The sequence below is a fragment of the Dipodomys spectabilis genome, unplaced genomic scaffold (genome assembly GCF_019054845.1).
Source record: "Dipodomys spectabilis isolate Male_0828 unplaced genomic scaffold, ASM1905484v1 ptg000102l, whole genome shotgun sequence".
Taxonomy (NCBI): domain Eukaryota; kingdom Metazoa; phylum Chordata; class Mammalia; order Rodentia; family Heteromyidae; genus Dipodomys; species Dipodomys spectabilis.
This window is the reverse complement of record NW_024870779.1, coordinates 3450759-3478716: the sequence shown is the minus strand read 5'-3', so window position 1 is coordinate 3478716 and position 27958 is coordinate 3450759. Positions and strand designations below refer to the sequence as shown.

At 40.7% G+C, this 27958-nt stretch overlaps 1 protein-coding gene across 1 annotated transcript in view; it reads right to left on the bottom strand.

Annotated features, from left to right (window-relative positions):
- The window catches only part of Col12a1 (collagen type XII alpha 1 chain), a 128651-nt gene that overhangs the window by 12352 nt on the left and 88341 nt on the right, over positions 1 to 27958 (bottom strand). Inside the window, exons 43-58 of the mRNA XM_042687119.1 lie at positions 26710 to 26849; positions 23936 to 24059; positions 23678 to 23821; positions 20889 to 21053; positions 19931 to 19969; positions 19695 to 19833; positions 17019 to 17161; positions 16417 to 16526; positions 12255 to 12404; positions 10100 to 10177; positions 7808 to 7894; positions 5964 to 6017; positions 4805 to 4900; positions 4219 to 4272; positions 3835 to 3888; positions 870 to 923 (exon numbers count right to left, since the gene is read on the bottom strand). Of these exons, the coding sequence (XP_042543053.1) occupies positions 870 to 923; positions 3835 to 3888; positions 4219 to 4272; positions 4805 to 4900; positions 5964 to 6017; positions 7808 to 7894; positions 10100 to 10177; positions 12255 to 12404; positions 16417 to 16526; positions 17019 to 17161; positions 19695 to 19833; positions 19931 to 19969; positions 20889 to 21053; positions 23678 to 23821; positions 23936 to 24059; positions 26710 to 26849 (1631 nt within the window). The remainder of the gene's footprint in view (positions 1 to 869; positions 924 to 3834; positions 3889 to 4218; positions 4273 to 4804; positions 4901 to 5963; positions 6018 to 7807; positions 7895 to 10099; positions 10178 to 12254; positions 12405 to 16416; positions 16527 to 17018; positions 17162 to 19694; positions 19834 to 19930; positions 19970 to 20888; positions 21054 to 23677; positions 23822 to 23935; positions 24060 to 26709; positions 26850 to 27958) is intronic.

Sequence of the window (27958 nt, the reverse complement as noted above, 5' to 3'; positions counted from 1 at the left end):
TTTATTCCATCAACTATACAAATTTTAAGCTCTGTAATAAATATTTAATAAAGTATACTATGCATTCAAACCTCCCTTTTCTGAAAGCATTCATTTAATATAAATAACACAATTATTAACATGTTCTCAATTCTTCATACCCATCCATCATCTCACCCATTACCCCCATTCTGTTAGAACCAGATCATTTGCACAATGACCAGCGCCAGCTTTCTCGCGTCATCTTAAGTAGAAGGCCATATGCTTAACTTGTGCATAAATTTACTTCCTCACAATGATGGATAGTTCCTCAGTAATCATGTCCTTCACATTTGAATGCCATAGTCCTCAGGTTTTTAAGCTTCTCAAGTTATTAAAGCCATCCATTCAACCTGAGAATGAAGAAAGTGAGGCACTAACCAGCTAGTGACCAGATGAGTCTGAGATGAATGGATGGATTGATTGATTCTGTGCTGATAGTGAGGCTTGGACTCAGGGCCTCATGCTCTCATTTGGCCTTTCCACTCAGGGTGAGTGCATAACCACTTAAGCACACTTTCACTTCAGCTTTCTGCTGACTAGCTAGGGATAAGAGTCTCTCAGATTTGTCCCCGCAGGCTGGCTTTGAATGGCAATCCTCAGATCTCAGCCTCCTGAGTAGCTAGGGTTACAAGTATGTACCACCAGTACCCAGTTAAGACTATATTTTGGCACATAGGTTTTCCCTAGCATATTAGTTTTTGATTTAGGAAAAGTGAAAATAAATACTCAACAATATACTCACAGCAAAAGTGCAATATGCCTCAAAGTCAAGAGACCTGATTCTCTCTGGCAGAATGAACATAGAGGGTAAGGGGAAAAGAAGAGACAGCAACCCATTCAGTTCTTACCGGAGGCCCTGGTGGACCCCTGGGTCCCATTGCACCATCTTTTCCAGTAAATCCCTACGATGAAAAGGAAATTAATTTCAGAATAGGAAAGAAGTGAACAGATTTTTTTAAAAAAGACACTGAATAGATTGTTGAGCGTAAAGTGTCATGAGAAGGGTTTAGCTTGATACAGTATTTAGCAACTAAACTTTCAATATAAAGACACATTACCTTAAAAACAATTCCAGTGTACCCTATGCTTAACTAATTATGCTAATTTCTGTACTCATTCATTTCAATCATTATAAACAAAATCATTTACCAGCTTTTGCTTTTCTAAGAGTGTAGAAAAGCTAACAAAGAATAGCCCTTAGTTTTTGTCCATTAGGGGTGGTACTTGGTTTGAACTCAGGATCTCACACTTGCCTAGCCATCTGAGACATGCCCCACCCCAGGTATGCTTTAGTTTGTAGAGAGTGTCTTAGACTTTTGCCTGGACTGGCCTTAGACTGCAATCCTCCCCATCTGCCTCCCACATAACTGGAATTACCAGAGGTGTACCACACCAGGCTTGCTTCCTGAGACACAGTCTCCCTAACCTTTTCACCTGGGCTGACCTTGAACCCCAGATCATCCCCTCCCCACTTCCCAAGCAAAAAACCTGACCCTTTCTACCAAAAAAGAAAAAGAAATCAATTTCCACAAATTGGCCCAGTGAGTAGAATGAAAGGAAGGTTGCTGAGAGAAGCCAATGGTATTGTAAGGCTCACTGCTCAATTAGAAAGATCTGCAAATTGTCAGTGTGCTGAAGGAGGACAGTTTATCTCCACTCCTGGAGCAGGTGTCTTTACTCCTGGAGAAAATATGCTAAGCTGTTGTAACTGCCCCTCACCTAGAAGAGAAGAAGGCTTTGTCCTCATCACAAGCAGTTGGTCTGTCTCCTCCCTCCCTCTCTCTCTCTCTCTCTCTCTCTCTCTCTCTCTCTCTCTCTCTCTCTCTCTCTCTCTCTGTCTTCTCACCCAGGAACCAGAACTGCACAGGCATAGATGCTGATAGATCCAGCAGGAGGCCCACAGAGCCTCCCCTCCGGGGCTCCCTCCTTGGCTCCCTCCTTGGCTTCTGCCCCACATTGATGAGTTTTTTCTTTTTTCTGCCTTCCATGCCAAGTGACCTTTGTATGGAATGAGTCACATTGCTACCTAGTTAGCATTTGTTCCCAGCAGCAGGTCTCTGAAATCCAGCCAAGGATTTCTGAGTCAGGTTGTTGTTTATGGTTGTTGCATTCCTCTGTCAGAAGAGATTTTTGTCCTAGTTTCTAGCACGCATAAGGATGAGCATTCACCCATCTTCTTGGATTCCAGTGAAATCTGCATTATTTGGATGGCTGCCTATATAAGTATCCACCCTTCTTTTTAGTCGATTGATTTTACAACAGCAGAAGCTTATTTTTTTTAAACTTGTTTGAAATAGTCTTCCTCCCTTCCTTTAAAAGAAATGTTTTCAAAAACTTATAGGGATAAAATGTCAGCGTGTTTTCTGAAAGACCTGGGCCTGCTTAACAGAAAACAGATCCCAAGTCAGTCTGATATAATAACAACACGACTTCTCAGAGCCACTTAAGTGAAAATATTCCAGTAGTATTGATTGCACAGTTTGAATGGCATTTTTCTATTGAAATTTCTCCAGCTGCTACCTTGAACACTCTTTCATTTCTAGATAAGTATCATATTTTTTATTATCTTCCTTTGGTCGCTCTGGCAACTTCCTGATTAACTATTTCCTTTTTGGGTGTGTGCACTTGAACTCAGAGCCTCAGAATTTCTTGCTCACTATTGATGCTCTACCAATACCAGTTTGGCATTTTGCCAAATTGGAACTGGAATCTCTTGAATTTTTATGTCTGGACTAAGCTTTGAACCTGGATCCTCAGGTCTCAATCTCCTAAGATTACAGGCATTTGGTAGCACCTGGTAGCTATTTTCTTTCACAGAGACAGATCTAAGTTGGGATGTGGAGGATTATATTTTGATCTCCTCTTAAGAATTACTCACTAAACCAACTACAGGCTGTTGGGAATCAATTTTATTTTTCACTTTTTTATTGCCAAGCCAAAGCAACTAACACTATGTCCTCCCACATACTAGCGATTGAGGAGAACAATGATGGTTCTCACACAGACATGCACATTGACCTGCCACTGTGCTTCTGTTGATCCTAGTTTTGAAACTGTCTCTGAAGAGAATGCTGACAGCAGGCCTTCTTTGTTCACCATGGTCCTGGGCTTTTTGTCTCATTTTTATTTTCTGAGTTCAAGTTTCTTGTCTCTATTGTGGGTGCACTGGGGCTTGAACGCCGGGCCTCATACTCTTGCTTAGTTTTCTGTATTCCCACCTGGAATTCAACCACGTGAGCCACATCTCTACTTCTGATCTTTTGCTGGTTAATTGAAGAAGAAAAATCTCTTGGATTTGTCTGCCTGGGTTGGTCCCCAACTAGGTTCTCAGGTATCAGCCTTCTGAGTAGTTAGGATTACAGGCATGAGCTCTGCCTCTCGACCAACTTTCCTGTTTCTTAGCAAAGATGCTAATATCAATGTCTCCCTAGGTTCCCCAAACTGTTTATGTCCCCTCATCTGCTCATCAATTTTCAGTAGGTAAGTACACAAGGCCAGGACAGGTAAATGTGAGGCTCAATATACACCTGTGCTTTGTCCATTCGGGTTATGAAAACATTTGGAATCATAGGACTTTGAATATTTTAATAAGAATCTAGGGAGGCTAGAGTTGCCCCAAACCCAAAACCTATGGCCTTAAGGCTGTGAAAGAAGATAAGGCCAATCATCTTTTCCAGTTTTCTTGCCCCGCCCCCAGAAGACCTGGATCACCACATGGCACATGTGTGCTGGCCACCAATGCAGACAGGATGGGAGAGGGCAACAGTGTGATCTCATTTCTAATATTGTTACCTCTTGCTCAAGAAAACTTACTCGATCTCCTGGAGGTCCAGTTGGTCCTGGGGGCCCGGGTAATCCTGGGGTTCCCTACAGTGAAGGAAACAAATGAGTAAGACACAGAATTCCCGTGTGGAAAGGGATTCTGTTCATCTCCACAATGCTCTTTCTTTCAAAAGAGCACGAAACAGTAATCAACAGACAAACACCCTTCAGATGTTCAGTGGACAAAGCAGATATCTGAATGGAAGAACATGAACTTGAAGGCCAGACCCAGAAGATGGCCCGGGAATCAGAGGAAGCCCAGATGCAGACTTAACACTCTGCTGCTAAACCCTGGCTCACCTTTTGGAGCCCCAAAAGAAAAGCCCTCAAAGAGTGCAGGGCAGGTAAGAAAAGGCATCTTCAACAACAACTCACCGACCGGCCTGGAAGACCTGGCTCTCCAGCATCACCTTTCATTCCCTGGCGCCCCTGGAGTGAAAAATGGAGTAATGGTTCTCAGGCATGGCGCAGGGGTAAAGGGAAGTGGGGAGCTAGGAGTCACTTACAACATCTTCTCTTCATAAAGCCAGTGGTAGGGCAGAGGTCAGCACGCACAGTGTTTTTGAAGGGAGATGAATAAGCCTTCTTTTCTTTTTTTTTCAATTAATGCTCATTTTAAACTACAGATGCTGTAATTTCCACTTACAGTGCTTTATGAGGTAATTTTATATCTGTGGGTAAATACACCTAACTTTGAATAAACATACTTCCACCAAAGTGGTCTATGCATTATTTCCAAGAAATCATTTTTCCTGAAGCTCAAATGAAGAGGAACAGTATTTTTTTCCTACAAAGGCATCTATGATGATGTATACCATTTACACATCTAAAATAATATTCATCCCAGGATATGATCTAAATGACACATCTTGTTGAATGCACTGAGGAAACATTTGAGTTTGGCAAGCCATAGAGAAGAAAGTTCCAGCTAAGCTCACTTAGTAGACAAAATCGCACTTACTTGTTCTCCTGGAATAGAAAGTCCATTGGGTCCCTGGGGACCTGGGGGCCCCTGAGGGCCGGGAGGACCAGTATCTCCACGAGGACCCGGGGGCCCCTAAAATACAAAAGAGGAAGCTAAGATCTGAGGATCACAGTTCGAAGCCAACCTAGGCAGGAAAGTCTATGAGACCCTTTGCGCCAACTAACCACCCAAAAAAGCTGGAAGTGGAGTTGTGGCTCAAATGCTAGAGCTCTAGCCTTGAGCACAAACATTCAATGACAGTACTCAGGCCCTGAGTTCAAGCCCCATGACCAACACAAAAAAGTAATTAATTAATTAGTTAATTAAAAAAAGAAAGCAGCGGGGCACCAGTGGCTCACGCCTATAAGCCTAGCTACTCAGGAGGCTGAGATTTGAGGATCGTGGTTCAAAACCAGCCCAGGCAGGAAAGTGGGTGAGACTCTTATCTCCAATAAATCACTAGAAAAAAAACCAGAAGTGGCGCTGTGGCTCAAGCGGTAGAGCGCTTGCCTTGAGCTGAAAAGAACAGGGACAATGCCCAAGCCGAGTTCAAGCCCCATGACCAACAAAAAAAGAAAGAGAAAGAAAGAGAGAGAGAGAGAGAGAGAGAGAGAGAGAGAGAGAGAGAGAGAGAGAGAGAAAGAAAGAAAGACAGAAAGAAAGAGAGAAAGCAAAGGAGGAAGAAGACCACAAGTAACAGCATACCACCCGATACTAATGATCATTGTAACTCCAAGCTATCAATTGTTGAATCTGTGTAAACATTTTAGAATCTATACATCTATAAAAGTGTCTGCTAATGTCATTCTTTCCTCCTTTGACTCATTGAAAAACTGGCAAGTACAGTAAAAAACTGGCAAGTACAGTAAATTCACAAGTAATGCTTTGACTCACATTAAAAAGTCCCGTTAGAAGCAGATTTTTATGTACGTATATTTAAGTGGATTGATTCACATGTATATAAAACTCAGATTCCCTGAGACTGATTTAGAGCAGGCCCTCTGTCCTCAGGAGAGGTGACTGCAGGCCTCCACTTGGTGGCTGAAACTAAGGACAGCCCCTGAGGCACACTGACACTGAAGCCCCTGTTTCAAAGCCACACGTCCCCTCAGCAGAAATTTAAACAGCACGTAAATGAACTCTAAAATATACTTACAATGGCTCCATTGATGCCTCTTTCACCTCTGGGACCCTTTGCACCAGGTCCTCCCTAAAACACAATAGAAGCATTTTTAGCAGGCACATAGGAAAAAAAGAAAGAAATCTGATATATAAAAGTTATTTGAAGAAAATGAATACTAGGGAGCTGAAGCACGTGTTTTCAGGAGCAGGGAGAAGTTCAAGTGGTGGCAGATGAGCAGAGAGAAAGGGTACGCAAACATGGTCATATTATTCAATGTACATATGTGAAAGTGGAAACAGAAAACTTGAGGGGTTGGGAGAAGATGGGGAGACCAGTGGAAGGGGTTATACTCACAATCTGACATGCTGAATGGAAACCCTTCTTATACAATTACTTAAAGATAGTAAAATGTGCTTTGAGATAATCTGAACTATATTCTTTAAAGAGCTCTAAAACAAAAAACCTATATGTAAATTCATACAAAGTCATATGCGCAGATACACAATACAATTGCATATGGCGGATTCCCATGGTATAACTCCTTCAAACAAGTAACAGACAATTTAGCGAAATGAATACTAGGAAGCTGAAATATATTCTGACTGGGAAGTTACATAGGTTTAAGGGAAGGGGAAAGTAAGTGGAGAGAGGAAGGGTGGGTGAATACAGTCATAGTACTCAATGTGTGAAAATGTGAAAATGGAGGCAGGCACCTTGAAGGGATGGGGAGATGTGGGAGAAGGCTGGAGAGGGGTGCCAATGAGTAAAAGACATTGTCCTCCTATACTGAAATGTTGACATGAAACCCCTCTGTACAGCTACTGAAAGGTAATTTTTAAAAAGAAAATGATATCTAAAAAGAAAGAGTATTTCAAATCTCTTTGAATCTCAAAACATGTATTTAAGAAATCAGAATCTGATGGTGGCTTATCTGAGCTACTCATGAGGCTGAGATCTGGGGGTCACAGTTCAAAGCCAGCCCAGGAAAGGAGTCAGTGAGACTCTGTATCCCCAATTAACCACTGAAAAGCTGGAAGTCAAGCTGTGGCTAAAGTAATAGAGGGGTAGAATTGAACTGAAAATCTCAGAGACCGTGCCTAAGACTGAGTTCAAGTCCTAGGGCTGGCACAAGGAAGGAAGGAAGGAAGGAAGGAAGGAAGGAAGGAAGGAAGGAAGGAAGGAAGGAAGGAAGGAAGGAAGGAAGGAAGGAAGGAAGGATGGATGGATTCAGGAATCCAGAGATCCCTGAGCAAAGATAAAATTAATATGTAATTATATCTAATAATGTTACCTCTCAACTACAGGAAAACTTCCTTTAAACAATCTGTCCCAAGATTCAACTTTATGATTCTAAATACAAATCAGGTAAGTCACTGTTACTTTATAAAACTGAATGCAAAAGGCAATGCATTTTGACTCTGTATATGAGAAGCTACTTTCTTATTAGCCCAAACTCAATTTGTCTTCAAACAACAACCCAAGTATAGTAAAATCTGAGAGAATCTGGAGCTGGTCCTGTGTTAATCACCTATTTTCTTCAAAGAAGCCAAGGTGGCTTTTTGAAATCCTCACAGTTTCAAAGCCAGATTTGTCTTCTTAAGAGAAAACTTCTTTGAAGATTAGTCAATATCATTCCAAAGGAAGAATACAATAATAGCATTCTCGCTGACACCTTACAGGTGTCAAATACAAGGATCAAATTTTCTCTGTGCTTTTCTCCATTTCAGATCTACAGATCTCCATTTCAGTGCTACAGAAACAGTCTGTAGTTTAGCTTTCTCTATTCTAGAAAAGACAGATGGATGGCAGTATTTTATCGCCTCCATACTGGCAAGCAGATCATTACTCCAAAGATAGATTGATTTCGGTTTTCTTACTGCAGGGCCGGGAGGTCCCGGAGGTCCAACGCTGTCCTGAGTACACGTGCAAGCGTTTGGAAGTGCAGGGCATTTGGCTTCATCTCTCTGAAATTTGAAGAATATTTACACATGCATAACAGAGGTGTGCCTCCTATTCCCCCACCCCCATTCACTGCACCAGGAAATCTGTCTTTCAACTGGAAAAGACATGAATTGTAGTTATCGCAACTTATAAACAGTCTTACATTAAAACTGGCTTTGCTCCTTTGGGTCTTTATTGCTTGCTTTACTTTAGGAAACCACACACTACCAAAAAAAAAAAATAGTTTATAAGATTTCCAGAACCACTGGCAATTTAATCCAATTTTCCTTAATCCAATGGGAGACAAATGCCCATGTATCTTTGCTGTTGTTATCGTTTCCTTTTTCTTTCTGGAGACAAGGTTTTGCTGTATACCTCAGGCTAGCCCAGAATTCACAGGCTAGCTTTGAACTTGCCACTTTCTTATCTCAGCCTCCCCAGTGTTAGGATTACAGGTGTGCACCACCAGGCCTAACTCAACACTCACGCTGTTGATATTAAATTTAATGCTTAACTCAATATCTTAAACAGTAACTCTCATTTTATTCAGGGGGAAAAAAAGCCAAAACCATTCTCATGCCCAACAAGACCATACATGTTTTAAAAACTAGCACCCAGTGAGCCCATCTCTGCCTATCAGTCCCTGACACCCTATACACACACACACACACACACACACACACACACACACACACACACACACACACATGTACTTGCTTTCATTCTACTCTAGCCCCGGTAATGGCCTTTATGCTTCTCAGATGTTTAGAATACTCTGTGGCGTTAGGGACATTTATAATTCCTTCCAGCTAGAAAGATCTTCCTCTACTCTTCACACAGCTTGCTCTCTTACTTACTCAGGTCCCTGCTTCAATCTAACCTTTATCTCTGAGGGCTGATGGTGCCTGTCCTCCCTCCCTTTTCTCAGCCCCAGCTTGTTTTTCCTCCTAAGGCTAATGCCTACAGCACAGTACACTCATCCCTCACAATCTGGGGCGGGGGGAGGGGGGGCGGTTTGGGGGGTACTTTCCAGGTTCCTGCAAATATTGTAAAGGAAGAATGTCCCAGTCCCTTTTATACAAACTTTCCACATTTGCATAGAATCTACTCATATCCTCCTGTTTACCTGAAGTCATCTCCAGATTACAAATAATCCCCAGTATAGTAGTAAAGCTATGAGGAGTTGCTACTAAACTGTACCATTTAGAAAATAATAACAAGAAGAATGTCTGTCCTAGCTCAGTACAGATGCACTTTTCAAAATATTTTCAAACTGAGCTGGGCACCTGTGGCTTATGTCTATAATCCTAGCTACTCAGGAGGCTGAGATTTGAGGATCTCAGTGCAAAGCCAGTCAGTCGATGTAGACAAATCTGAGAGCCTCTCATACACAATTAACTAGCAAAAGGCCAGAAGTGAAGGTGTGGTTCAAGTGGTAGAGCTCCAACCTTGAGCATAAAAAGCTAAGCAAGAACAAGCAATTCTGAGTTCAAGCCTCAGTTTTGGCACACAAAATCACATTGGTTAATGTGAAATTGGTTAAATCTACAAAGGAAAAACACACCACTGGAAAAAGCCAGCTGTAATGTATTTGATAAGGTTTCCTCTCTATCGGTCACTAAGACGGTCATGTTTTTAACACTATACCCCTCACACACATAATAAATGCTTATAATAAATACTTGCTGACTAAATAATGTACACTTATCCTTTGACTGCATGCAGCATTTTTCTTGCCAAAAGGCTCAACTCTATTTATGGCATTCAACTTTGTAAGTATTACCAACTTCACAAATGGAGTGGGGGAGGGGCAGGGGGACAACCCAGCCTTTCAAAAAGAACTATGATTATTTCTAGCATCTAAACAAACTCTTAGACATCAGAAAGGGGATGATTCTGTCTATAGGACATGCTGATATTTTATTAGCCCCAGAAAGATTTCTGCACTAAGGAATTTTATCAAACGTGCTGACTCAGCACGACTTTTCTGCCAGACAGAACTTCCAGATACGGTCTTGAGAATTCCCAGCTAGTGAGGGAAGGGTCACCAAGCCTGGGCCAGAGCTGAGCTGATGGTCTCCCAGCATTGCCTGTTCCTTGACTCCAATCAGAAATGCCACCACTGCATGCCACTTCCTCTGCTCCCAGGACATCTGTACCTCTGGGGTTGCTTCCGGGGGGGGGGAGGGGGGTTAGTAAACCCCTGGACTGAATCCATTCTTACTTACCCTGGAAGGGATGTCACAACATCTGTCTCTACTGGTCCATACTGGGCTGCAGACAATGTCAAAATTCTGGATTTGGAACTGGGGGGGAGGGAGGGGGGAAAGCAATGCATAAGAAATACTTCATATTTACATTTCTATATTTTAACTGCTGAAACTTTCTTGGACTCTTTTAAGGGAACAAGTCCTGGAGAGCAATGTGCTTCTGATTTCATAAAGAAACAACAGAACACGGGTGACTGAGAGAGATGGAGAAAGTGAGAGGCATGTGTGAAGTTCCCATTCCGAGTTCACTTCCTTGGTTAAAATGAAATGTGTGATTGATTGAGAGCTTTCTATGAGAATATCAATTTCCATCCTGAAATGAATTTGAACACTCTACTCATTTATATGCAGTGTGTGTGTGTGTGTGTGTGTGTGTGTGTGTGCTAGTACCAGAGCTCCAACTCAGGATCTGAGTTCTGTCCCTTAGCTTTAATACTCAAGGTTGGTGCTCTACAACTTGAACCACAACTCCACTTCTGGCTTTTTGGTGCCTAACTGGAGCTAAGAGTCTCACAGACCTTCCTGCCTGGGCAGGCTTCAAACCACCTGGGTTGACAGGCGTAAGCCACCACTGCCGGGCTTTCAATCAATTTTTAAGAATCTCCTCTTTACGTCCCCTCCCTAAGGGCTGCAACTGGGAACAGGGATGACAACAGCAGGAAGGCTGTGATTTTAGGGCATAGCTATGCTTGCCAGGCAGCTGTCAGCCTCTTACTGCTCACCTCCTGTCCAGGAAGAGGCCTGGACTGTGTCACTGCAGTTAGAGGGTTGAGCAGACTCTCCCGGCCTGTCTTCTGTCATGGTCTCTGTCCCTGCCCAGCACAGAGCCTGCTCCCCAGCCCCACCGGCTCCCTGTGACAGGGAACATTGTGTACTGTGTCTTGGGTGCACTGTAGGAATCATGAGGGTTCATCTATTTTACACACAAATGTGTACACAAAAAATATTTTCAAACCACAAAAAAAAATCTACTCTTATAGGAAAGTAACGTTAGAAAAGTATGTTTAGCCAGGCGCTGGTGGCTCAGAGACCTGTCATCCTAGCTACTCAGGAGGCCAAGATCTAAGGATCCTAAGTTCAAAGCCAGCCTGGGCAGGAAAGTTTGTGAGACTCTTATCTCCAATTAACCACTCAGAAAACTGGAAGTAGTACAGTGGATCAACTGGTAGAGTACTAGCCTTGAGCTAAAGAGCTGAAGGACAGCGCCCAAGCATGGAGTTCAAGCCCCAAAACTGACCCCCAAAAAAAGAAAAAGAAAAAAGAAAGAAAAGAAAAGAAAGTATGTGGTACTCTGTACAATTGTTTTGCATTTTAGATACTGCTATGTAGGAGTTAACTAAAACCTTTTCTAATGGTTTCAACGCAATTAGGTCAATGGAACATATATCTTATATCTTTCTATAGTTTAGAAGGACTCTTATGACCAATACATGGTTATTCTTCAAAAATTTAAAAAAAAAAAACTTGATGCTCAGTACCAGTGGCGTATACCTGTAATCTTAGCTACTCAGGAGACTAAGATCTGAGAGTCATGATTTGAAGCCAGCTTGGGCTTCTTTTCTCTTTTCTCTAATTAACCAGCAAATATGTGGAAGTAAAGTTGTGACTCAAGTGGTACAGCACCAACCTTGAGCAAAAATGCTCAGGGACAGCATCCAGGCCCTGAGCATAAGCCCTAGGACCAACACCGATAATAAATAAATAAATAAACAAACAAATAAATAAGACAATGTTTTATCAACTGACATTTAATATTAACTTAATTAGCCCACCACAGGCTACATTCCAATTTACATATTTGCTGCTCTACTGTGACTCCACCTAACAAACTGCTGCCGTAGACATTTTATTTTGTTTCTAGTAGCACATAGTCTGGCATTTAACAGTTGTGCTTTTTGTTTTTTATTTTTTTAAGAAAAACAAAACACTGAGAAGCAGTGGTTGTTGAGAGAGTGAAACAGGTGAATATGATTGAAGAAATTTAAATACATGTATGAAAATAGAATAAGGAAGCCCATTTAAAATAAAAGAATCAAAACTCACTGGGCTACCTAGAAAATTGCCTAGCAGTCTTAGCACAAAGTATCAAGACATATAAAAATGCATTACATACTGTGGCGGATTTCCTTTCCCCTTTAAGAAGTTTTCCAAGAATTTCATGACCATCTGTTGTGATATTTCCAGCTTCCTTGATGTCTTTTTCTACAATTTCATAGCAGTCGATGTAAATCTTAACACTTTTTGAAGTCACTACAATGTGAACCTAAAACGATAAATTTGTTTGCATTTTAAAATTTCTATCAGAGACACTGAACTGACTTCTGCCCACTTCAGATCACAGTTGGTTTTGGATTTGGGTTTTTGGTTTTGTGCTTTAACTTGAGGCCTCATACTCATGCTTGGCTTTTACCCCTCAAGACCAGTGCCCTACTACTTGAGCCACACCTCTCCTTCCCGCTTGTTGCTCGTTAATTGGAGAGAGGAGACCCTCAGATTTGTTTGCCAAGGCTGACTCTGAACCTCTATTTTCAGAGCTCAGCCCCCTGAGTAGCTAGCATTACAGGTTGACAAGCATGAGCCACCAGTGCTCAGATCACAAGAGTTTTTAAAATTCGTTTCATAAGACATTCTCATCCCAGACCAACAAACTAAGACTCAGGTGACAATGTCACTGCTGTCATTTATTACCAATGTGAACATCTACAAGCCACACCAGGCTCTATGCTTCACCATCCATTACCTGTCAGTACACACTGTCTCATTTTCCCACCCCGTTGACTCTCTGAGATTACCAGAGAGAATGAAGGAGATAAAATCACTGTAAGCTATCCAAGTAGCAGTAATAGATCATACTCAGTAAACAAGAGATTCAGATGCCTCAAACTGAGTTTGCTAATTTCAAATTATAGTTTATTATTCTCAATTGTAGCCAAAACTCACCTACACAACACATAAAAGCATAAAATAGTTTACATCTATCATGTCTTCACCAGAGATTCAACTCTGAAAAATTAATAAAATTGATACTACCAAACCTATTAACACAGATTGTTAATAAAGTGTTCGTATTTTGGCATTGTAAAGAAGTGGGTAATTGTTTTATGCTACTAGCACTGTACAACTACTGCAATAAGCTCTTGATAATTACTTTCAAGTTTGGCTGAAAGTTAAAAAGAACAAAAGTGTTCCTAAGAGCTCTGAGTCAAGGAGCATAAAAACAAATTTTGAAATTTTTATTTGTAAACTAAGTATTTTCCTACATGGAAATACTAGTTTATCACAGAAGTATCTTTTTATCACATCTGCAATAAACATGAATTGTAATTGCTTATAAAAGCAATTACAAGTGGCACATAGCTGAAGTTTAAGTGCCCCCAAGGTAATCAAATAATATTGAACTCAAAAAGTATATCATATAAGCATTCACAGGATGTTTATTGCCTTAAGAAGAATTAGAATTTTTCTATCAATTCATGTGTAAACACCCATAGACACAAATATACACAAAGTATATAAAAAGCCACAATATCCACAAAAAGTTATTTCAAAATAAAAACCATATAAATTTGTATGACAACTCTTCCAACTGCACTTACGATTCATTGCTAACCATAGAAAGTATCTCCCGGGGCTGGGAAAATAGCTCAGTGGTAGAGTGCTTGCCTTGCATGCCTGAGGCCCTGGGTTCGATTCCTCAGCACCACATAAGCAAAAAGAAAAAAAGCCAGAAGTGGCGCTGTGGCTCAAGTGGTAGAGTGCTAGCCTTGAGCTGAAGAGCTGAGGGACAGTGCCAGGCCAAGAGTTCAGACCCCACAACCAGACCCAAAAAAGAAAAAAGAAAAAAAGAAAGTATCTCCTGAAAGGAGAAAGTAGAGATTGGGAGAGCCAAGGCGGAGTTAATGAGAAGGAAAAAGGGCATTATGTAAAATCCAAAGAAGACAAACCACACAAAGAAGGTAATGTAAAAAAATTCCTGATTTGAGCCGGGAGCTGGTAGCTCACGCCTGTAATCCTAGCTACTCAGGAAGCTGAGATCTGAGGATCACGGTTCAAAGCCAGCCCAGGCAAGAAAGTCCATGAGACTCTTATCTCCAATAATCCACTAAAAAAACAGAAGTGGCACCATGGCTCAAGTGGTAGAGTGCTCGCCTTGAGCTGAAGAGTGCAGGGATAGTGCCAGGCCCAGAGTTCAAGCCCCATGACTGACAAAAAAAAATCCTGATTTGCAATAATTAGTGATAGCACTACAGATTTCTGAAAAATCTACATATGCATACTGTATGTGTGCACGTGAGAGTGGGCATGTGTGTGTGTGTAAAGCCTAAATTCAGAGCCTTGCACTCTCTTGGCTTTTTCTGTTCAAGGTTTAGTGATCTATACCTGTACTTCTAGTTTTCGGCTGCTCAAGTAGAAATAAGAGCCTCAGTCTCCCAAGTAGCTACAATTGTAGACACGAGCTAACAGCAACTGGTAATGCGTGAAGCATTTAGAAATTTCCAAATAACTGGAAATTAAAATTTTCTAAATAACTACTACTGGTTATTATTGGTCTGCAGCAGGTTAGATTTTCAGTATTTTCAGTATGAGTCTTTCTTAGCATGCTTCATGAACATGTTCAGTACATGTAAATCAACGGGACCCCCTAACACCAAAAAAAAAAAAAAATCAATGAAAACTTGGCCAGAATCAATATTTGTTATTGGATAAGAACAATAACATTCTCCAGGCCATAATTTGCTTTACCAAAGAGAAACCTATTTTATAAAATCTGTAAAATTTTTAAGTAGGTTCATGATAGTACTTAAGATTTTAGAGTTGTCTTTATTGTTAGCTTTATTGTTTTCTTTTCTTTTTATTGTTGTTGTCTCATTTTTAGTTACCTCCCATATACAAACTGAAGCTTCTCTGAGCTACATGTATGAGGAGAGTCTTTTAGCACCCATGTGAAGACTCTGATTCATGACTAGAAAAAACATTCTAGATAGCTGGACTCAGTGGCTCATGCCTAGAGTCTTACTTGGGAGGCTGAGATGGGAAGGATCATCATGTGAGGCCAAACTGGGCAAAAGATTTTCACATTCTCTTCTAAAACAATAGCTAGATGTGATGGCATGTGCCTATAATACCAGCTACAAAGGAGATTAAGATAGGGAGGGTTATGGTTTCAGGCCTGCCTGGGCAAAAATATCAGGAGACTGAATCTCAGCAGAAAACATTGACTGTGGTAGCACGTGTCTATCATCCCAACTACAATGGGAAGCATCAAATAGGAGGATCAGGGTCCAGGCATTGCCCAAGTGAAGAAAAAAAACACCAAGACTTTGTCTCAAAATAATCAGTACAAAGAAAGGTCTGGATATGAGGCTCAGTAGAAGAGTGCCTGCCTATCAAGCAGAGTCCTGAGATGAAACCCTAGTATGAAAATGGAAGAAGAGGAGAAGCAGAGGAAGGGAGGAGGGGTGAAGAGAAGAAGGGAAGGAAGGAGGGAAGGAAGGAAGGAAGGAAGGAAAGAAGGAAGGAAGGAAGGAAGGAAGGAAGGAAGGAAGGAAGGAAGGAAGGAAGGAAGGAAGGAAGGAAGGAAGGAAGGAAGGAAGGAAAGAAGGGAGGGAAGAAGGGAGGGAAGGAAGGAGGAAAGGAAGGAAGGAAGGAAGGAAGGAAGACAGGGAAGGAGGGAAGGGAGGGAGGGAAGGAAAGGAGGGAAGGAGGAAGGAAATAAGGAAATATTTGCTGAACCTACTCAATAGAGGACAATTCTTAAATTTTTACTTGAGAATTACATCAAACTGTAAATATTTTTTGTTAAATATGGAAGCCAATATTTCTGAGTATCATACTTGGAGAAGTTTTATAAGATGTATACAATTACTCATGTTAACATATTCCAGTACATGGAGAAATATTGTTTCAAAGTCTATTTTTTCCAATACTTCAGAATTCAGTATTTTCATTGTCAGTTAACTGATAATCCTTTAAAAACCTGAAATTTTCTGCTCTCCACTGGGTGTTAACATACAAAAAGTTAAGATAACCAAGATATAATTATTAAAATACACCAAAATGTTAATAGAAGTTATCTCCTGATAGTAAAAAATAATCAGTTTTATTTTAAATATTCATCTTGGAAGTTATCAAATCATCTAAGATATTATTTTTAATTAACATAGCTAGTCTTCTATGTAACATGACATTTTAATAAATAATAAAAAAGTCAGTCTTAGGTTTCAAGTCCTATTCTCTCTTCTAGAAATAAGACTCACATAATCTTAGGTTTTTACCTTATGAAAGCTTCCATAAAACAATGTCTTTACTTCATCGGTGTCAAATGTAACTGTTTGCACTTCACCTCTTGTATCTTTATTAAAGAATGACAAAGTCTTGCTAGAAGCTGCAATAACATAAAAGCATAATTATTAAGTCACATCCTGGTATATATCTTATTGAAAGTATTAACAATCACTTTTGTTGGAAAGAGTTCTTAAAAAGTCAGTAATTTTAGTTGTGCTAAAATGTAACCTGAGTATTTACAATTGAAAAAGTTCAGACATCAAAGCATCTACTATGTAAATAGACACATATATGTGTGTGTACATATGCATATATGTGTATATATGTATACATATACCCATATATATGTATACATACATGTATGCATATGCATGAATATATGTATATGTATCAGTTTGTCACATCTATGATAAACATGAATGCTTTTCATGTTTATAAACATGCTGCTTTGTATACAAGTAACATAGCTTACTAGAACTTAAGTTTAAAGTTTTATATATACATTTATATGCATACAATCATAAGGTTCTTAAAGAGAAAGAGAATGAAAATTATGGATGCATAGGCTTTAAAATAGGATCAAAATCCTTACGATCTGCAATCACTCCGACTTGTGGTTTGTAGTCTCTGTCTGTAATTTGCCAAATTGCAAAAGGGTCATTTGGAGTTTCTGGAAGAAGTCTGAACAACAGTATAATCGTGTATGAAGGTGGGAGGCCATTTGGATGTAATTCTCTGTTGGATAAAACCAAATAAATACATAAGATCATTCATGAGAAACAGAGAGCATTTTACATCTTTAGAACAGATGTCAATGTGGTTAGTAGTAATGTTATTTATCATCTTCTGCTCTATAGCAGAAAGAAAATAATTTAGGAACACATCAAAAGAACGAACATTAGTGAGGCACTGATGGCTCATACCTGTAATCCTAGCTACTCAGGAGCCTGAGACCTAAGAATAGTGGTTCAAAGCCAGTCCAAGTAGTAAAGTGCATCTTATCTCCAATTAACCACCAAAAAGCCTGAAGAGAAGGTATGGCTCAAGTGGTAGAGTCCCATCCTTAAGCAAGAAAAACAAGTGAGAGTGCAAAGCCCTCTCACAAGCCCCAGTATTGACAACAACAACAAAAAAGAACAAACACTAAGGCCTGTTATATCAGTAGTAATTGATTACTTGTAATTTGATAAATCCACAAATGCCTGGGAGATTACCAAACAGTTTTTTTGCTGTTAATAATTAAGTTCTTATGGGTATACAGAGAATTATAAAATAATGGTGGCTGTCAACATTACAACTGTAGATATTGTGAGAAGAAAATGAAGCTTACTGGATATATTTCATTTCCCATGATGTGAAGTTTTGATCTTTCTCCTTACCACAGATAGGTTTTAAGTCCTCCCTTAGAAATCAAATAAATTGCCTCAAGAATATGACATAGTCCCCCAAAAAGAACCAATTTCAAAATGAAAAGAGGATGGGTGAGAGAATACAGTCACAATATTCAATGTACACATAGGAAAATAGAACTAGTCGTTGTTCTGGGAAGCATCTTTAAAGCAGAATGATTGTTTCTCTATTAGAGACCAGATGGCACTTCCTTCCTGAAAGGAGGAAAAGGGCATAGTCAACTCTTGGACAGAAACAAAGCTATTTCTCTGAACCCTGGCACAGTCCTCCTGCATCTGGAGGCCCCAGTACCACACCTCTAGGACTGTTTGGACGGAATGCAGCCTTCCTTCTTCACCCATATGCTCTGGGTATTCAAGAACTATCTTTATAATGCCCCATATTAAAAATATTTTCTCCATATGATCTCATCTCCTACCTAGCCCATTTTGACTTTTTCCCCAATTAACTGAAGCTTGTAAAATAATAATAATAATTCAATTATATTTAAGCTTCTTTCCTACCGGCTGAAGTTCTGATTTATTTTTGTATGAGGCCCTATTATTTTTTTCTTTTGGCAGTTCTGAGGTTTTTATAACTCAGGCCTTTCACTTGCTGGGCAAGCATTCTAGTTTCTGAGTCATACCCTCAGCCCTTTTTACTGCAGGTACTCTTTGAATAGGGTCTTGTTTTTTGGCCAGATCAACCTGGACCATGATCCAATGCAGCTGTAAAGACAGGCTCACACCACCACACATAGCTTATTACTGGCTGAGAATCTTCAAGGAGTTTTCACCCAGGCTGGCCTCAAATCTCGATCCTCCCAACCTCAGCCTCCCGGGTAGCTAGGATTATAGGCGTGAGGCAAAAGCCCAGCCCAAATTTATGCTTCTTGTGTCGATAATAATCTTTCATAATTTAAAATGTAAGAATCATATCCTGAGGTAGTTGAAACAGCTAAGTACTGCGTATTGAGGTACCCAGAAAGATCCAGCACGCTGAACCACCATGGCTAAGCAAAAAAGAGGGAGAAACATACAATGTGGTCAGAGTCCAATCCAATCTGTACCTCCTTAAAACAGATTAGCTTTGGTTTCTGTCTGAATTTTCCATTCACTTTTCTGGCGCACTTCAAATTTCAAACATTATTTTCTGACCCTGTCCTAAGTTGATTTCTTCTAGTTCTTTTCTCTGCCTAAGTTGCCAAACACATGTTTTTCCACCATAATAGTTTTCATTTCAATGAATAAGAAATACATACTTCTGTTACCGTACCCAGGTGCAAACTTTCCTGCAGTCAAATAACAACATCAAGAGCTTCCCCAATAGAATGCCGGAGGATCAAGCCAGTAACATCTAACCACAGCCTGGCCACAAATAAGCAACACCGTGGAAGCCCTTTGCTTCCTTCATGTCAGAAACGCACAAGAGTATACCTGCTCCCCTCATTCCCTTCCTCCCATCCAGGCTTTCTGTTCCACAGCAGAACATTTTCAAAATAAGAAGCTGCCTTTCTGTTTGAACAAGCTCCCTTGGGAAAAGCACAATGACACACCCCCCCCCAGCCTGCCATTCAGAAGGGTCTAGAATCCATGCACCCTACTGCAGTAACAGGCTGAGGTCCCGCACTCTGCAAATACCAAAGCTTGGAGCCTAGTTTCCTGCATAGCGAAGGCCACATAACCAGAAGAGGGTCATGAGTGTGACTGTACTTAAGGAAATCTAACTAGCTTGCCCATAAGGCATCGACTGACCATTGCAGAGTTCCCTGAGTCCAGGCAACCAGCAAACTCCTTAGGATCTCTTGCCCATTATAACAAACAACGGTGTGAACAGGGAAGGGAAGGAGCAGTGTGAGGCAGGAAGTGTTCACACTTACGCAGTCGGCTGACTGATGAAGGCATTCTTCTGCAGCCTGTAAGCTGAGTGACTGGGAAATGATCCTGATTCTAAAGAGACTCCTTGCACCGAAGCAAAATTCTTTTCAGTCAGATTGTATGCTTCAAGCATCTTAAAACCTTTAGATCAGAGAAGAAAATAGTTCACCTGACTACATGGGAATTCTTTGATTCTTGACGTCTAAAAATAAAGGAGCTCAAGGATCCAAATGCTTACCTGGTGAAGTGTAGCCATCCAAATAAATGAGAGGGCAACCTGCAACCGAGAGTGGACTGTAAGAAGGCTTCGCCAATTCGATATGCAAACACGTCAGAACGGGAAGTAGTGAAGTGATAGACATGCTGTATCTCAACTCATGAAACATTAAATTGTCTTAACTGACTGAATCTGTTCTCAGTTATTTCTGGTAGGCTTTAAGGTAGGGGGGAGAAATTATGCAGGTCACCAGGGTTTTGCTGCCCGGGCTGTCTTTGAACCAAGATCATCAGATCTCAACCTCCTGAATAGCTAGGGTTACAGGTGTGAGCCATCACTGGCTGGCTGAATTTTTAATATAATGGTTAATCAGTGGAAACACCATACTTATGAAACATAGCCCTGCCTAGGATTAGGAGCATACACACTCTTCGCTGTGTCCATTAGTTAACACCCCAAAGTTATTGTCATCAACAGATGAGGAAGGAGATAACTTGTCAGACTATCTTGAGCTCATCCTCACTGAAGATTAAAATACGAACTTGAAGTCTTGGCATAAGAAGATTCTAAGCCCGCACTAGCCAATGAGAATCCACTGAATTTCTATTGGAGATACATGCACCTAGCAGCGTTTCCATGGCTCTCATGAAACAGGAATGTTAATGGAATAAATACCAATAGATTATTAATAGGAACTGTTTCCATATACTGAGCTGTTTTCCATATTCTGAGCTGAAGAATGGTTTACCCAAGTGTCACAGGCACTGGGATTGTTAACAAAGGAATGGATTAAAATGCTTTTATTTCCACACAAGGAAAAAAGTAGTAGACTTATGACAAGCATGATCCATCAATATTTTCATGTGCTTTCTCAAGACCTATTTATACACCAGATTTGATCCCCTGTAGAACAAATAATTGTCTATACATTGTCAGTTTTCAAGGCCAGAGAGACTATGGGTCGATGGCCAGGACTTACTTGAAGTGGCAGTCTCACAAACAAACGTAATAAGGTTATCTTCAATCTTTTCAAAAGACTCAAAGTCATCCACAATGAACACGTGTCGTTCACTTGGCTTGCTGGCAATGTTGGCAAGTTCGTTGTAATCCACGTCGGCCACACCGACCACAAAGACACTGAACCCTGCAAAGTGGTTGTTTACACTGTGAGTCACATGTCCTTCTCCTGCCCTTTATTGATTCAACAAGTCAAAGTAAATTATTACTTTTGCTGGCGGCGTTAGGCTTTGACTTCAGGGCCTCACACTTTCCAGGGAGGTGCTCTACTGTATGAGCCAGGCACCCAGCCCTTTTTGGCATCCAATATTTTTTTTTCAATAGGGCCTTGCTTTTTACCCAGGATGGCATGGGCTGTGGTCTTATTTATTTTAGACTTCAGAGTGGCTGGAATGAAAAGCATGTACTACCTAACCTAGCTTTCTTTTTCATTTATTTAGCCATTGCTAGGGCTTGAATTCAAGAACTCTTGCTTTTGTTGCCTTTTGTCACTCACAGCTGGTGCTCCACCACTTGAGCCATACTCTAGTTCTACCCCAGCTTTTTATTGATTGAGATGGAGTCTTGCACATATTTTTTTTTTTGCCAGCATTGGCCTCCAACTACGTTCCTTTGGAACTCAGCCTCCCGGGTAGCTAAGATAACAGGTGTGGGCCACCACACCCAACCCCAAATAAAATCTAATCAGAAGTAATGCTCTATTTTCTCTGCTTGTGTACGCCCATCTTTTTATTCTGCCTGAATTACCTTTAGTGAATAAAAATGTACTTTTTAGTGAATATGTCCTTTTCACCCAGTCATCCAATTTTCTAGTTTATAAAATTAAATGCACTGGATATACTAAAATAAAGTTCTAATAATTAAAAGATGAAGCATTTTATAGCACAAAGACTGTGATTGATACATACTGTTTTCCATAAATCCACAATCTTAATACACAGCTGAGCAGCTCTCTCAGATGACAAACAAAGCTTAAGCTTACGAGAGTCCAAAACAAAGAATGAGCTGTTTTGAATTGTATTTATTCATTTGTTTGTTTGTTTGTTTATTCAGGCCAGTCCTGAGGCTTGAGCTCAGGTTCTGGGTGCTATCCTTCTGCTTTTTCAGTCAAGCTGACTATCTCTTGAGCCACATCTCCACTTCTAGCTTTTTTTCCCCTGATTAATCAGAGATAAAAGTGTCATTGCTGGGAGCCAGTGGCTCATGCCTGTAATCCTTGCTACTTCAGAAAGCTGAGATCTGAGGATCGCAGTTCAAAGCCAGCCTGGTCAGGAAAGTCTGTGAGAGTTTCCAAAAAGCCACTAGAAAACCGGAAGTGGTGCTATGGCTCAAGTGGTAGACCGCTCACCTTGAGTTCAAGCCCCATGACCAACAAAAAAAAGTGTCATGAACTTTTCTGAGAGGGCTGGCTTTGAACCATGAGCCTCAGGCTCCTGAGTAGCTAGGATGCCAGGTGTAAGCCACCAGTGCCCAGCTTGAATGTGAACTTTCCAAATTGGTTTTTCTCATCAAACTCAGACTCAAGGCCAGGACTTTGATCACCATCAGAATGGAAACTATAACTTCCACTGGCATTAAACAGTCCTCTATTTAGCTTAATATAAATTTTGCTCTGAAAATTTTTATACCAAAAGCTTAAGTTAGCAGAGTCTATGTAAGGCTAGAGATATGATTTGTAATTATGTATGTGTATGAAAGAAAGCATTCATAACCACAAGTTTAAGTTAAGGGTCCAAAATATACAAATATACAGAAATCTGCTCACAGTGCACAATCTAATAAAAATGGGCCTTTTTTTTCCTTTTCTTTTCTTTTTTTGTGTCAGTTCTGGGGCTTGAACTTTAAGTCTAGACACTGTCCCGTAGTGTTTGTACTCAAGGCTAGTGCTCCACCACTTGGAGCCACAGCTCCACTTCTGGCTTTTTGTTAGTTGATTGGAGACAAGAATAAGCTCCACTTAGAGAAGACTGCCTGAACTAGCAGAAATTATGACTAGTAATTTCAGCCAAAGGAAAAAATATATGTATATATGTATGCAGATAACATACATATACATATACATATATGCAGATAACAATTTTCATGTAACTAAGCACCCTAGAATTTATTATATCAAATCATTTCTATCCCAGCATTCTTTACGCAACATGTTTTGGACAAGCAGAGGAGGGAAGATGTTCATGCACCTACTGACCAGACAGTTTTATTTCCAATAATCTTAAATAACAAATCCAAATAGCAGTGTTACTAAGGGGCTCTCGGGATGCTTGATTGGCAGGTTCTATTCCAGAGACCTCTCTCTGGGACCAGAGACTCATTGTTTGCAGAGTACTCTTTGGCACGCTGCATTAGGCCTACATGTGAATGGATGAGCTAGAGCCCCGGAGGCATCATTCATATTTCCCTGCACAGGAACCCATGCCTGGATTCATTTCCTGTCTGATGGAAGCCCAATCTAAGATTCCTCCTTGACGTTGGCAAATATCTATAGCTGTCTAGCCACTATGGGGAAATTCACTTTACTCTTGCAAGTCCTTGAATTTATCTTCTACAAAGAATACACTGAGTCATTTTTTGAGGAATGTAGCCAACTCTTCCTTCATTAAACACAAACTCACATGATGGGATTCTAGAGTACACAGTGAAAGAGAAATAATGCTTGTTAAACCCACAGTTTGGGTTTGGGGCTTGTTTTGCTTTGTTCTGTGAAACTCAGCATCCCGAATGCAGTGTATCCCAGGCTGAGCTTACCTGACTGCTGAATGATGAAGGCCGCCTTCTTGACCTCATCCTGTGAGCGGCCATCGGTAACCACGACAAGCACCTTGGGGACATTCTTCCTCATGCCGCTCTCCCACGTCAAGACTTTCTCCTTAATAAATGTGAGAGCCTTGCCTATGGAGTGCCAAGAAACACATCAAGGAAAACTGCCCGAGTGCCATCAACCACGCCCAAGTGACGGTGCTGCATTCTACCACCCCGACTGCTCTGGACACGGAGGAGCCATACCTGTCCTTGTGTTTCCTCCTCTGTATCTAATATTCTGCAGGGCCCCGAGAGCTAGGGCCTTGTCATTGTAGGTGTTCAGCTTGAACTCGGACTTCACCTCATCACTGTACTGCACAAATGACACCTGAAAGGAAATGGAGGTGAGTTGTTCCTCTACTGTAGATAGGAATGGAGATGACTGGATGGGATATGCTCTTTATAATGTGACCCTCCCACTGACCATGGAGGCCTCATTAAACTCTCTAATTCCCAAGCAGTCCAACCAGAAGAATGTCCATTAGTGATCCAAAGGGGATTTCATTTGTTTGTCTTAAATGACAGCTACCAATGATACTGTGGTAGAAGCATTTTCCAGTTTGCATAGGCTATATCCCTCTGTGCCTTTCTCTAAGGGGTAGGAAGAGATGAGTAAATCACAGCATTAGAAATGAAACCACATCATTGTGAATTTTGTTGGACCATTGGTTCTCCGCCAACTTCTCCTTCCCATTGATAATATTCAGCTTCCATAGATAAAAATGTTGCAGCCTGGCAACAGTGGTTCACAGCTGTTCTCCTGGCTGCTCAATAAACTGAGATCTAAGGATCTTGGCTCAAATCTAGCCTAGGCAGAAAAGTACATGAAACTCATAATTGACCAGCAAAAAGCTAGACTGGAGTATGGCTCAAGTAACAAAGTATCAGCCTGGAGTATAAAAGCAAAAACAGAACAAACGGCCCAGAATTCAAGCCCCAATACCAGCACCATAAAAAGTTGCTTGTATAATAATAATCTAAACTCTTGACAAACTTAGTGACAATGTGACAGTGGAGCGAGAGAAGGTTCTGTAGTTATGACTGATTGGCCTCCAATCCATTCTTTCTGAACAAATAGCTAGCTATGTGCCACTAGGTTAATTTCCTGCTTCTCTGGGCTGTAGTTTCCTTACCAGTGAAGTTGAGATAATTACGTTTACCTTCTAAGGATGTGTCAAAGACTAAAAATCATGAATACAAAGTCACTGAAGTTATTCAAGGACAATAACTATTTTTATTAGAAACCCTAATGTCTAAGAAGGATAGAAAAAACAGCTTAAGTGTTGACACATCAAATTTATGCTATTAAACCAGACTTTTTCACTCTTCTTGGACTAAAATAATATCCACATAATTATTGAGGAATTTTAAACTTACAGTATTCCACAGAATACAATGTCATAGACAGATGTGGTTGATTATGAAATGCATCTATTTCAAAATCTTTTCATTTTTAACAATGTCTCTAAGATGCCACAATACAAATTGCCAAAATAAAGAAAATTCTGTAAAATGGACAGAGAAGAAAAAATAGGGTTTTTAAAGAACATGCCAAACCAATCATGGCTTGAAGCCAGCCTGGGCAGTAGAGTCAGGGAAAGTCTTATCTTTTTAATCACCAAAAGGCAAAAATGGAGCTGTGGCTCAAGTAGTAAAAAGCCAGTCTTGAACAAAAAAATCTTAAGGACAGTGCACCTCAGGACAGAAGAAAAGAAGGAGAAGGAGAAGGAGGAAAAAAGGAGGGGGAGGAGGAGAAAGAGGATGAAGAAGAAGGAGAAAGAGAAGGGGAAAGAGGAGGAGAATGAAAGAGCAGGAGAAGAAGAAAGAGGAGGAAGAAGGAGAAGGAGAAAGAGAAGGAAAAGGAGAAGAAAGCGGAAGAGGAGAAGGAAGAAGAAGAAAGAGGAGAAGGATGAGAATAAAGAGGTGGTGGAGAAGGAAGAGAAGGAGGAGGTGGTGGAGAAAGAAGAGAAGGAAGAGGAGGGGGAGGGGAGGAGGAGAAGGGGGAGGAGGGGGGAGGAGGAGAGGAAGAAGGAAAGGAAGAAGAGGAGGAAGAAGAGGAGGAGGAGGAGGAAGAAGAAAAAGAAGAAGAAGAAGATTTCTCACTTTTAAATTTAGCCAGTGATTTAGACAGAATAAAGGCATTATGAAACAATAATGCAAAATAGAATTTGCTCTAACCACGGCATACACAAAACACTTCATTCGGGAGCCTAAAGCCAGCAGGGAGCCTTTCCAGAAGGGGTGAGAATTTTAGTAGGTTTGAAAGCTACAGAAATGCCTCCCGAAAAAGCTAATAATAGCTTGAGTCCAATTCTCAAAGGAGTCTGGGGAGACTTTCCAAAATAGTTCAATGGTACTGGGTGTGAACACTCATGCACTCTGGGTATGTGGGGAATGGAGAACGGGACCCTGAGCTTTACAGGCAAGTGAGGGTGAAATGACCAATTCCTGAAAACCAGCTCACTGGCAATGATTCTACAGCAGTGTCACTGCTAGCTATCATTTAAGATAAACAAATGGCATACCCTTTGGGTCACTTCTGGCTGGGATAATATGTACAATATAATACCAGAGTGAACCGCAGATTCTCCCCCACAGTCACTCTATTCTTCTCACATTACAAGGCATGTCAATCATAATTTAATACGTGGAACTTTGGATGACTCTTCATGGAAATTCACCATAGTTGGAAGTTTAACTCAAGAAGCTGGAGTTCGAATCCTCTAAATACTCCAGCAGGACTTTCATCTAACCAAACAGGAAAGCTAAAGGAGTATTTATTTTCTACTTATCATTCACACTCTATTCTTTCCCCCTCCCCCCGCCCTCAAAAAATTCATGTATAAATTTACAAACTGGGAGGTCAAAACATGATTTATAACAAAAATGACTTCCCACTAAACATTTCAAAACAAAGTTAGAAGGAAATACTAGATCACTACAAATGAGCCACAACTGGTGTGACAAATGACACTCACCTGAATTCCGGCAGGGCTGATTTCATCAAAGGCTCCCACCGTGTTGAAGATGAACTTGACAACTTTGTTAAAATTGTCATCCCCGATGCTCCAGGAGGCATCCGTCAAGAACACAATATCAGCCTTGGCCCCTTTGCATACTGGGAAAAACCAAAAACAGGAGCATTCTCAAATCTCCTGCATGCTTTCAACTCAAATGACATCGCCTCGTTGAAAAATACAGTTAACACCTCATTGCTCAAAGTGTGGCCCTGTGACCAGAGGATCTCAGACACTCTTGGGGTCTCAGGCCCGATCCCAAGCTTCCCAAGTTAGAATCAGCAATAATGGTGCACAGATGATGCAAATACACAAGAAATTTGAACAGCCCTGGTTTATTCCATCCCTGATCCGTACTCTGGAATTACTCTGTTTAGATTCACTATGCAAAAACAGGTTCTTCCCGTATGTAATGCTTCAAGTTGCTTCAATCAATATATGAGGCCAATGCAAATGAAAAAAAAAAGTAAAGATGTTCTGAACTGAAGGAGGATCATCAGTGGATTTGTTATTTTAAATAAAATTATCAAAGACTTGGTGCATACATACACATATATATGTATATATGCATGCCACTAGCATCATATGTGAGGAAGGAAAGAAGAAAATAGAGTAATAAACCAAAGAAATACCTTTAACTGTTTTAGAATTAGAAGCTACAAAGAAAAATTAAGGCTAACAAAATTTTAATTTGGCAGTAGTGGCTCACTGCTCTAGAGACTGAAATCTGAGGATCACAGCTGGAAGCCAGCCCAAGCAGACAATTCCTCTAATTAATCAGTATGAAGCCAGACATGGAGATGTGACTCAAGTGGTCGAGAACTGGCTTTGAGAGAAAAATCTAAGCAAGAGATCAAAGCCCTAAATTCAAGCCCTAGCACTGGCACACACACACACACACACACACACACACACACACACACACACACACACACACACACACACACCTTCCATTTATGAAAACGTAATATACAAAATATATAACTCTAAGAAGATAGCCTAATGTATACTCTAGACCATAAGTGGTAATGAGGTGTCGATGTACATGCTTCCATTATTACAAAGGTACCAGTCTGATCTGGGGTGTTCAGGGAGCTGGTATGGGGACCCAGGTAGATGGGAACTTGCTACCCTTTCTGCTCAATTGCTGCAGACTGCTCTAGAAAGTAAAGGCTATTTTCTTTGTGCCAATACTGGGGCTTAAACTCAA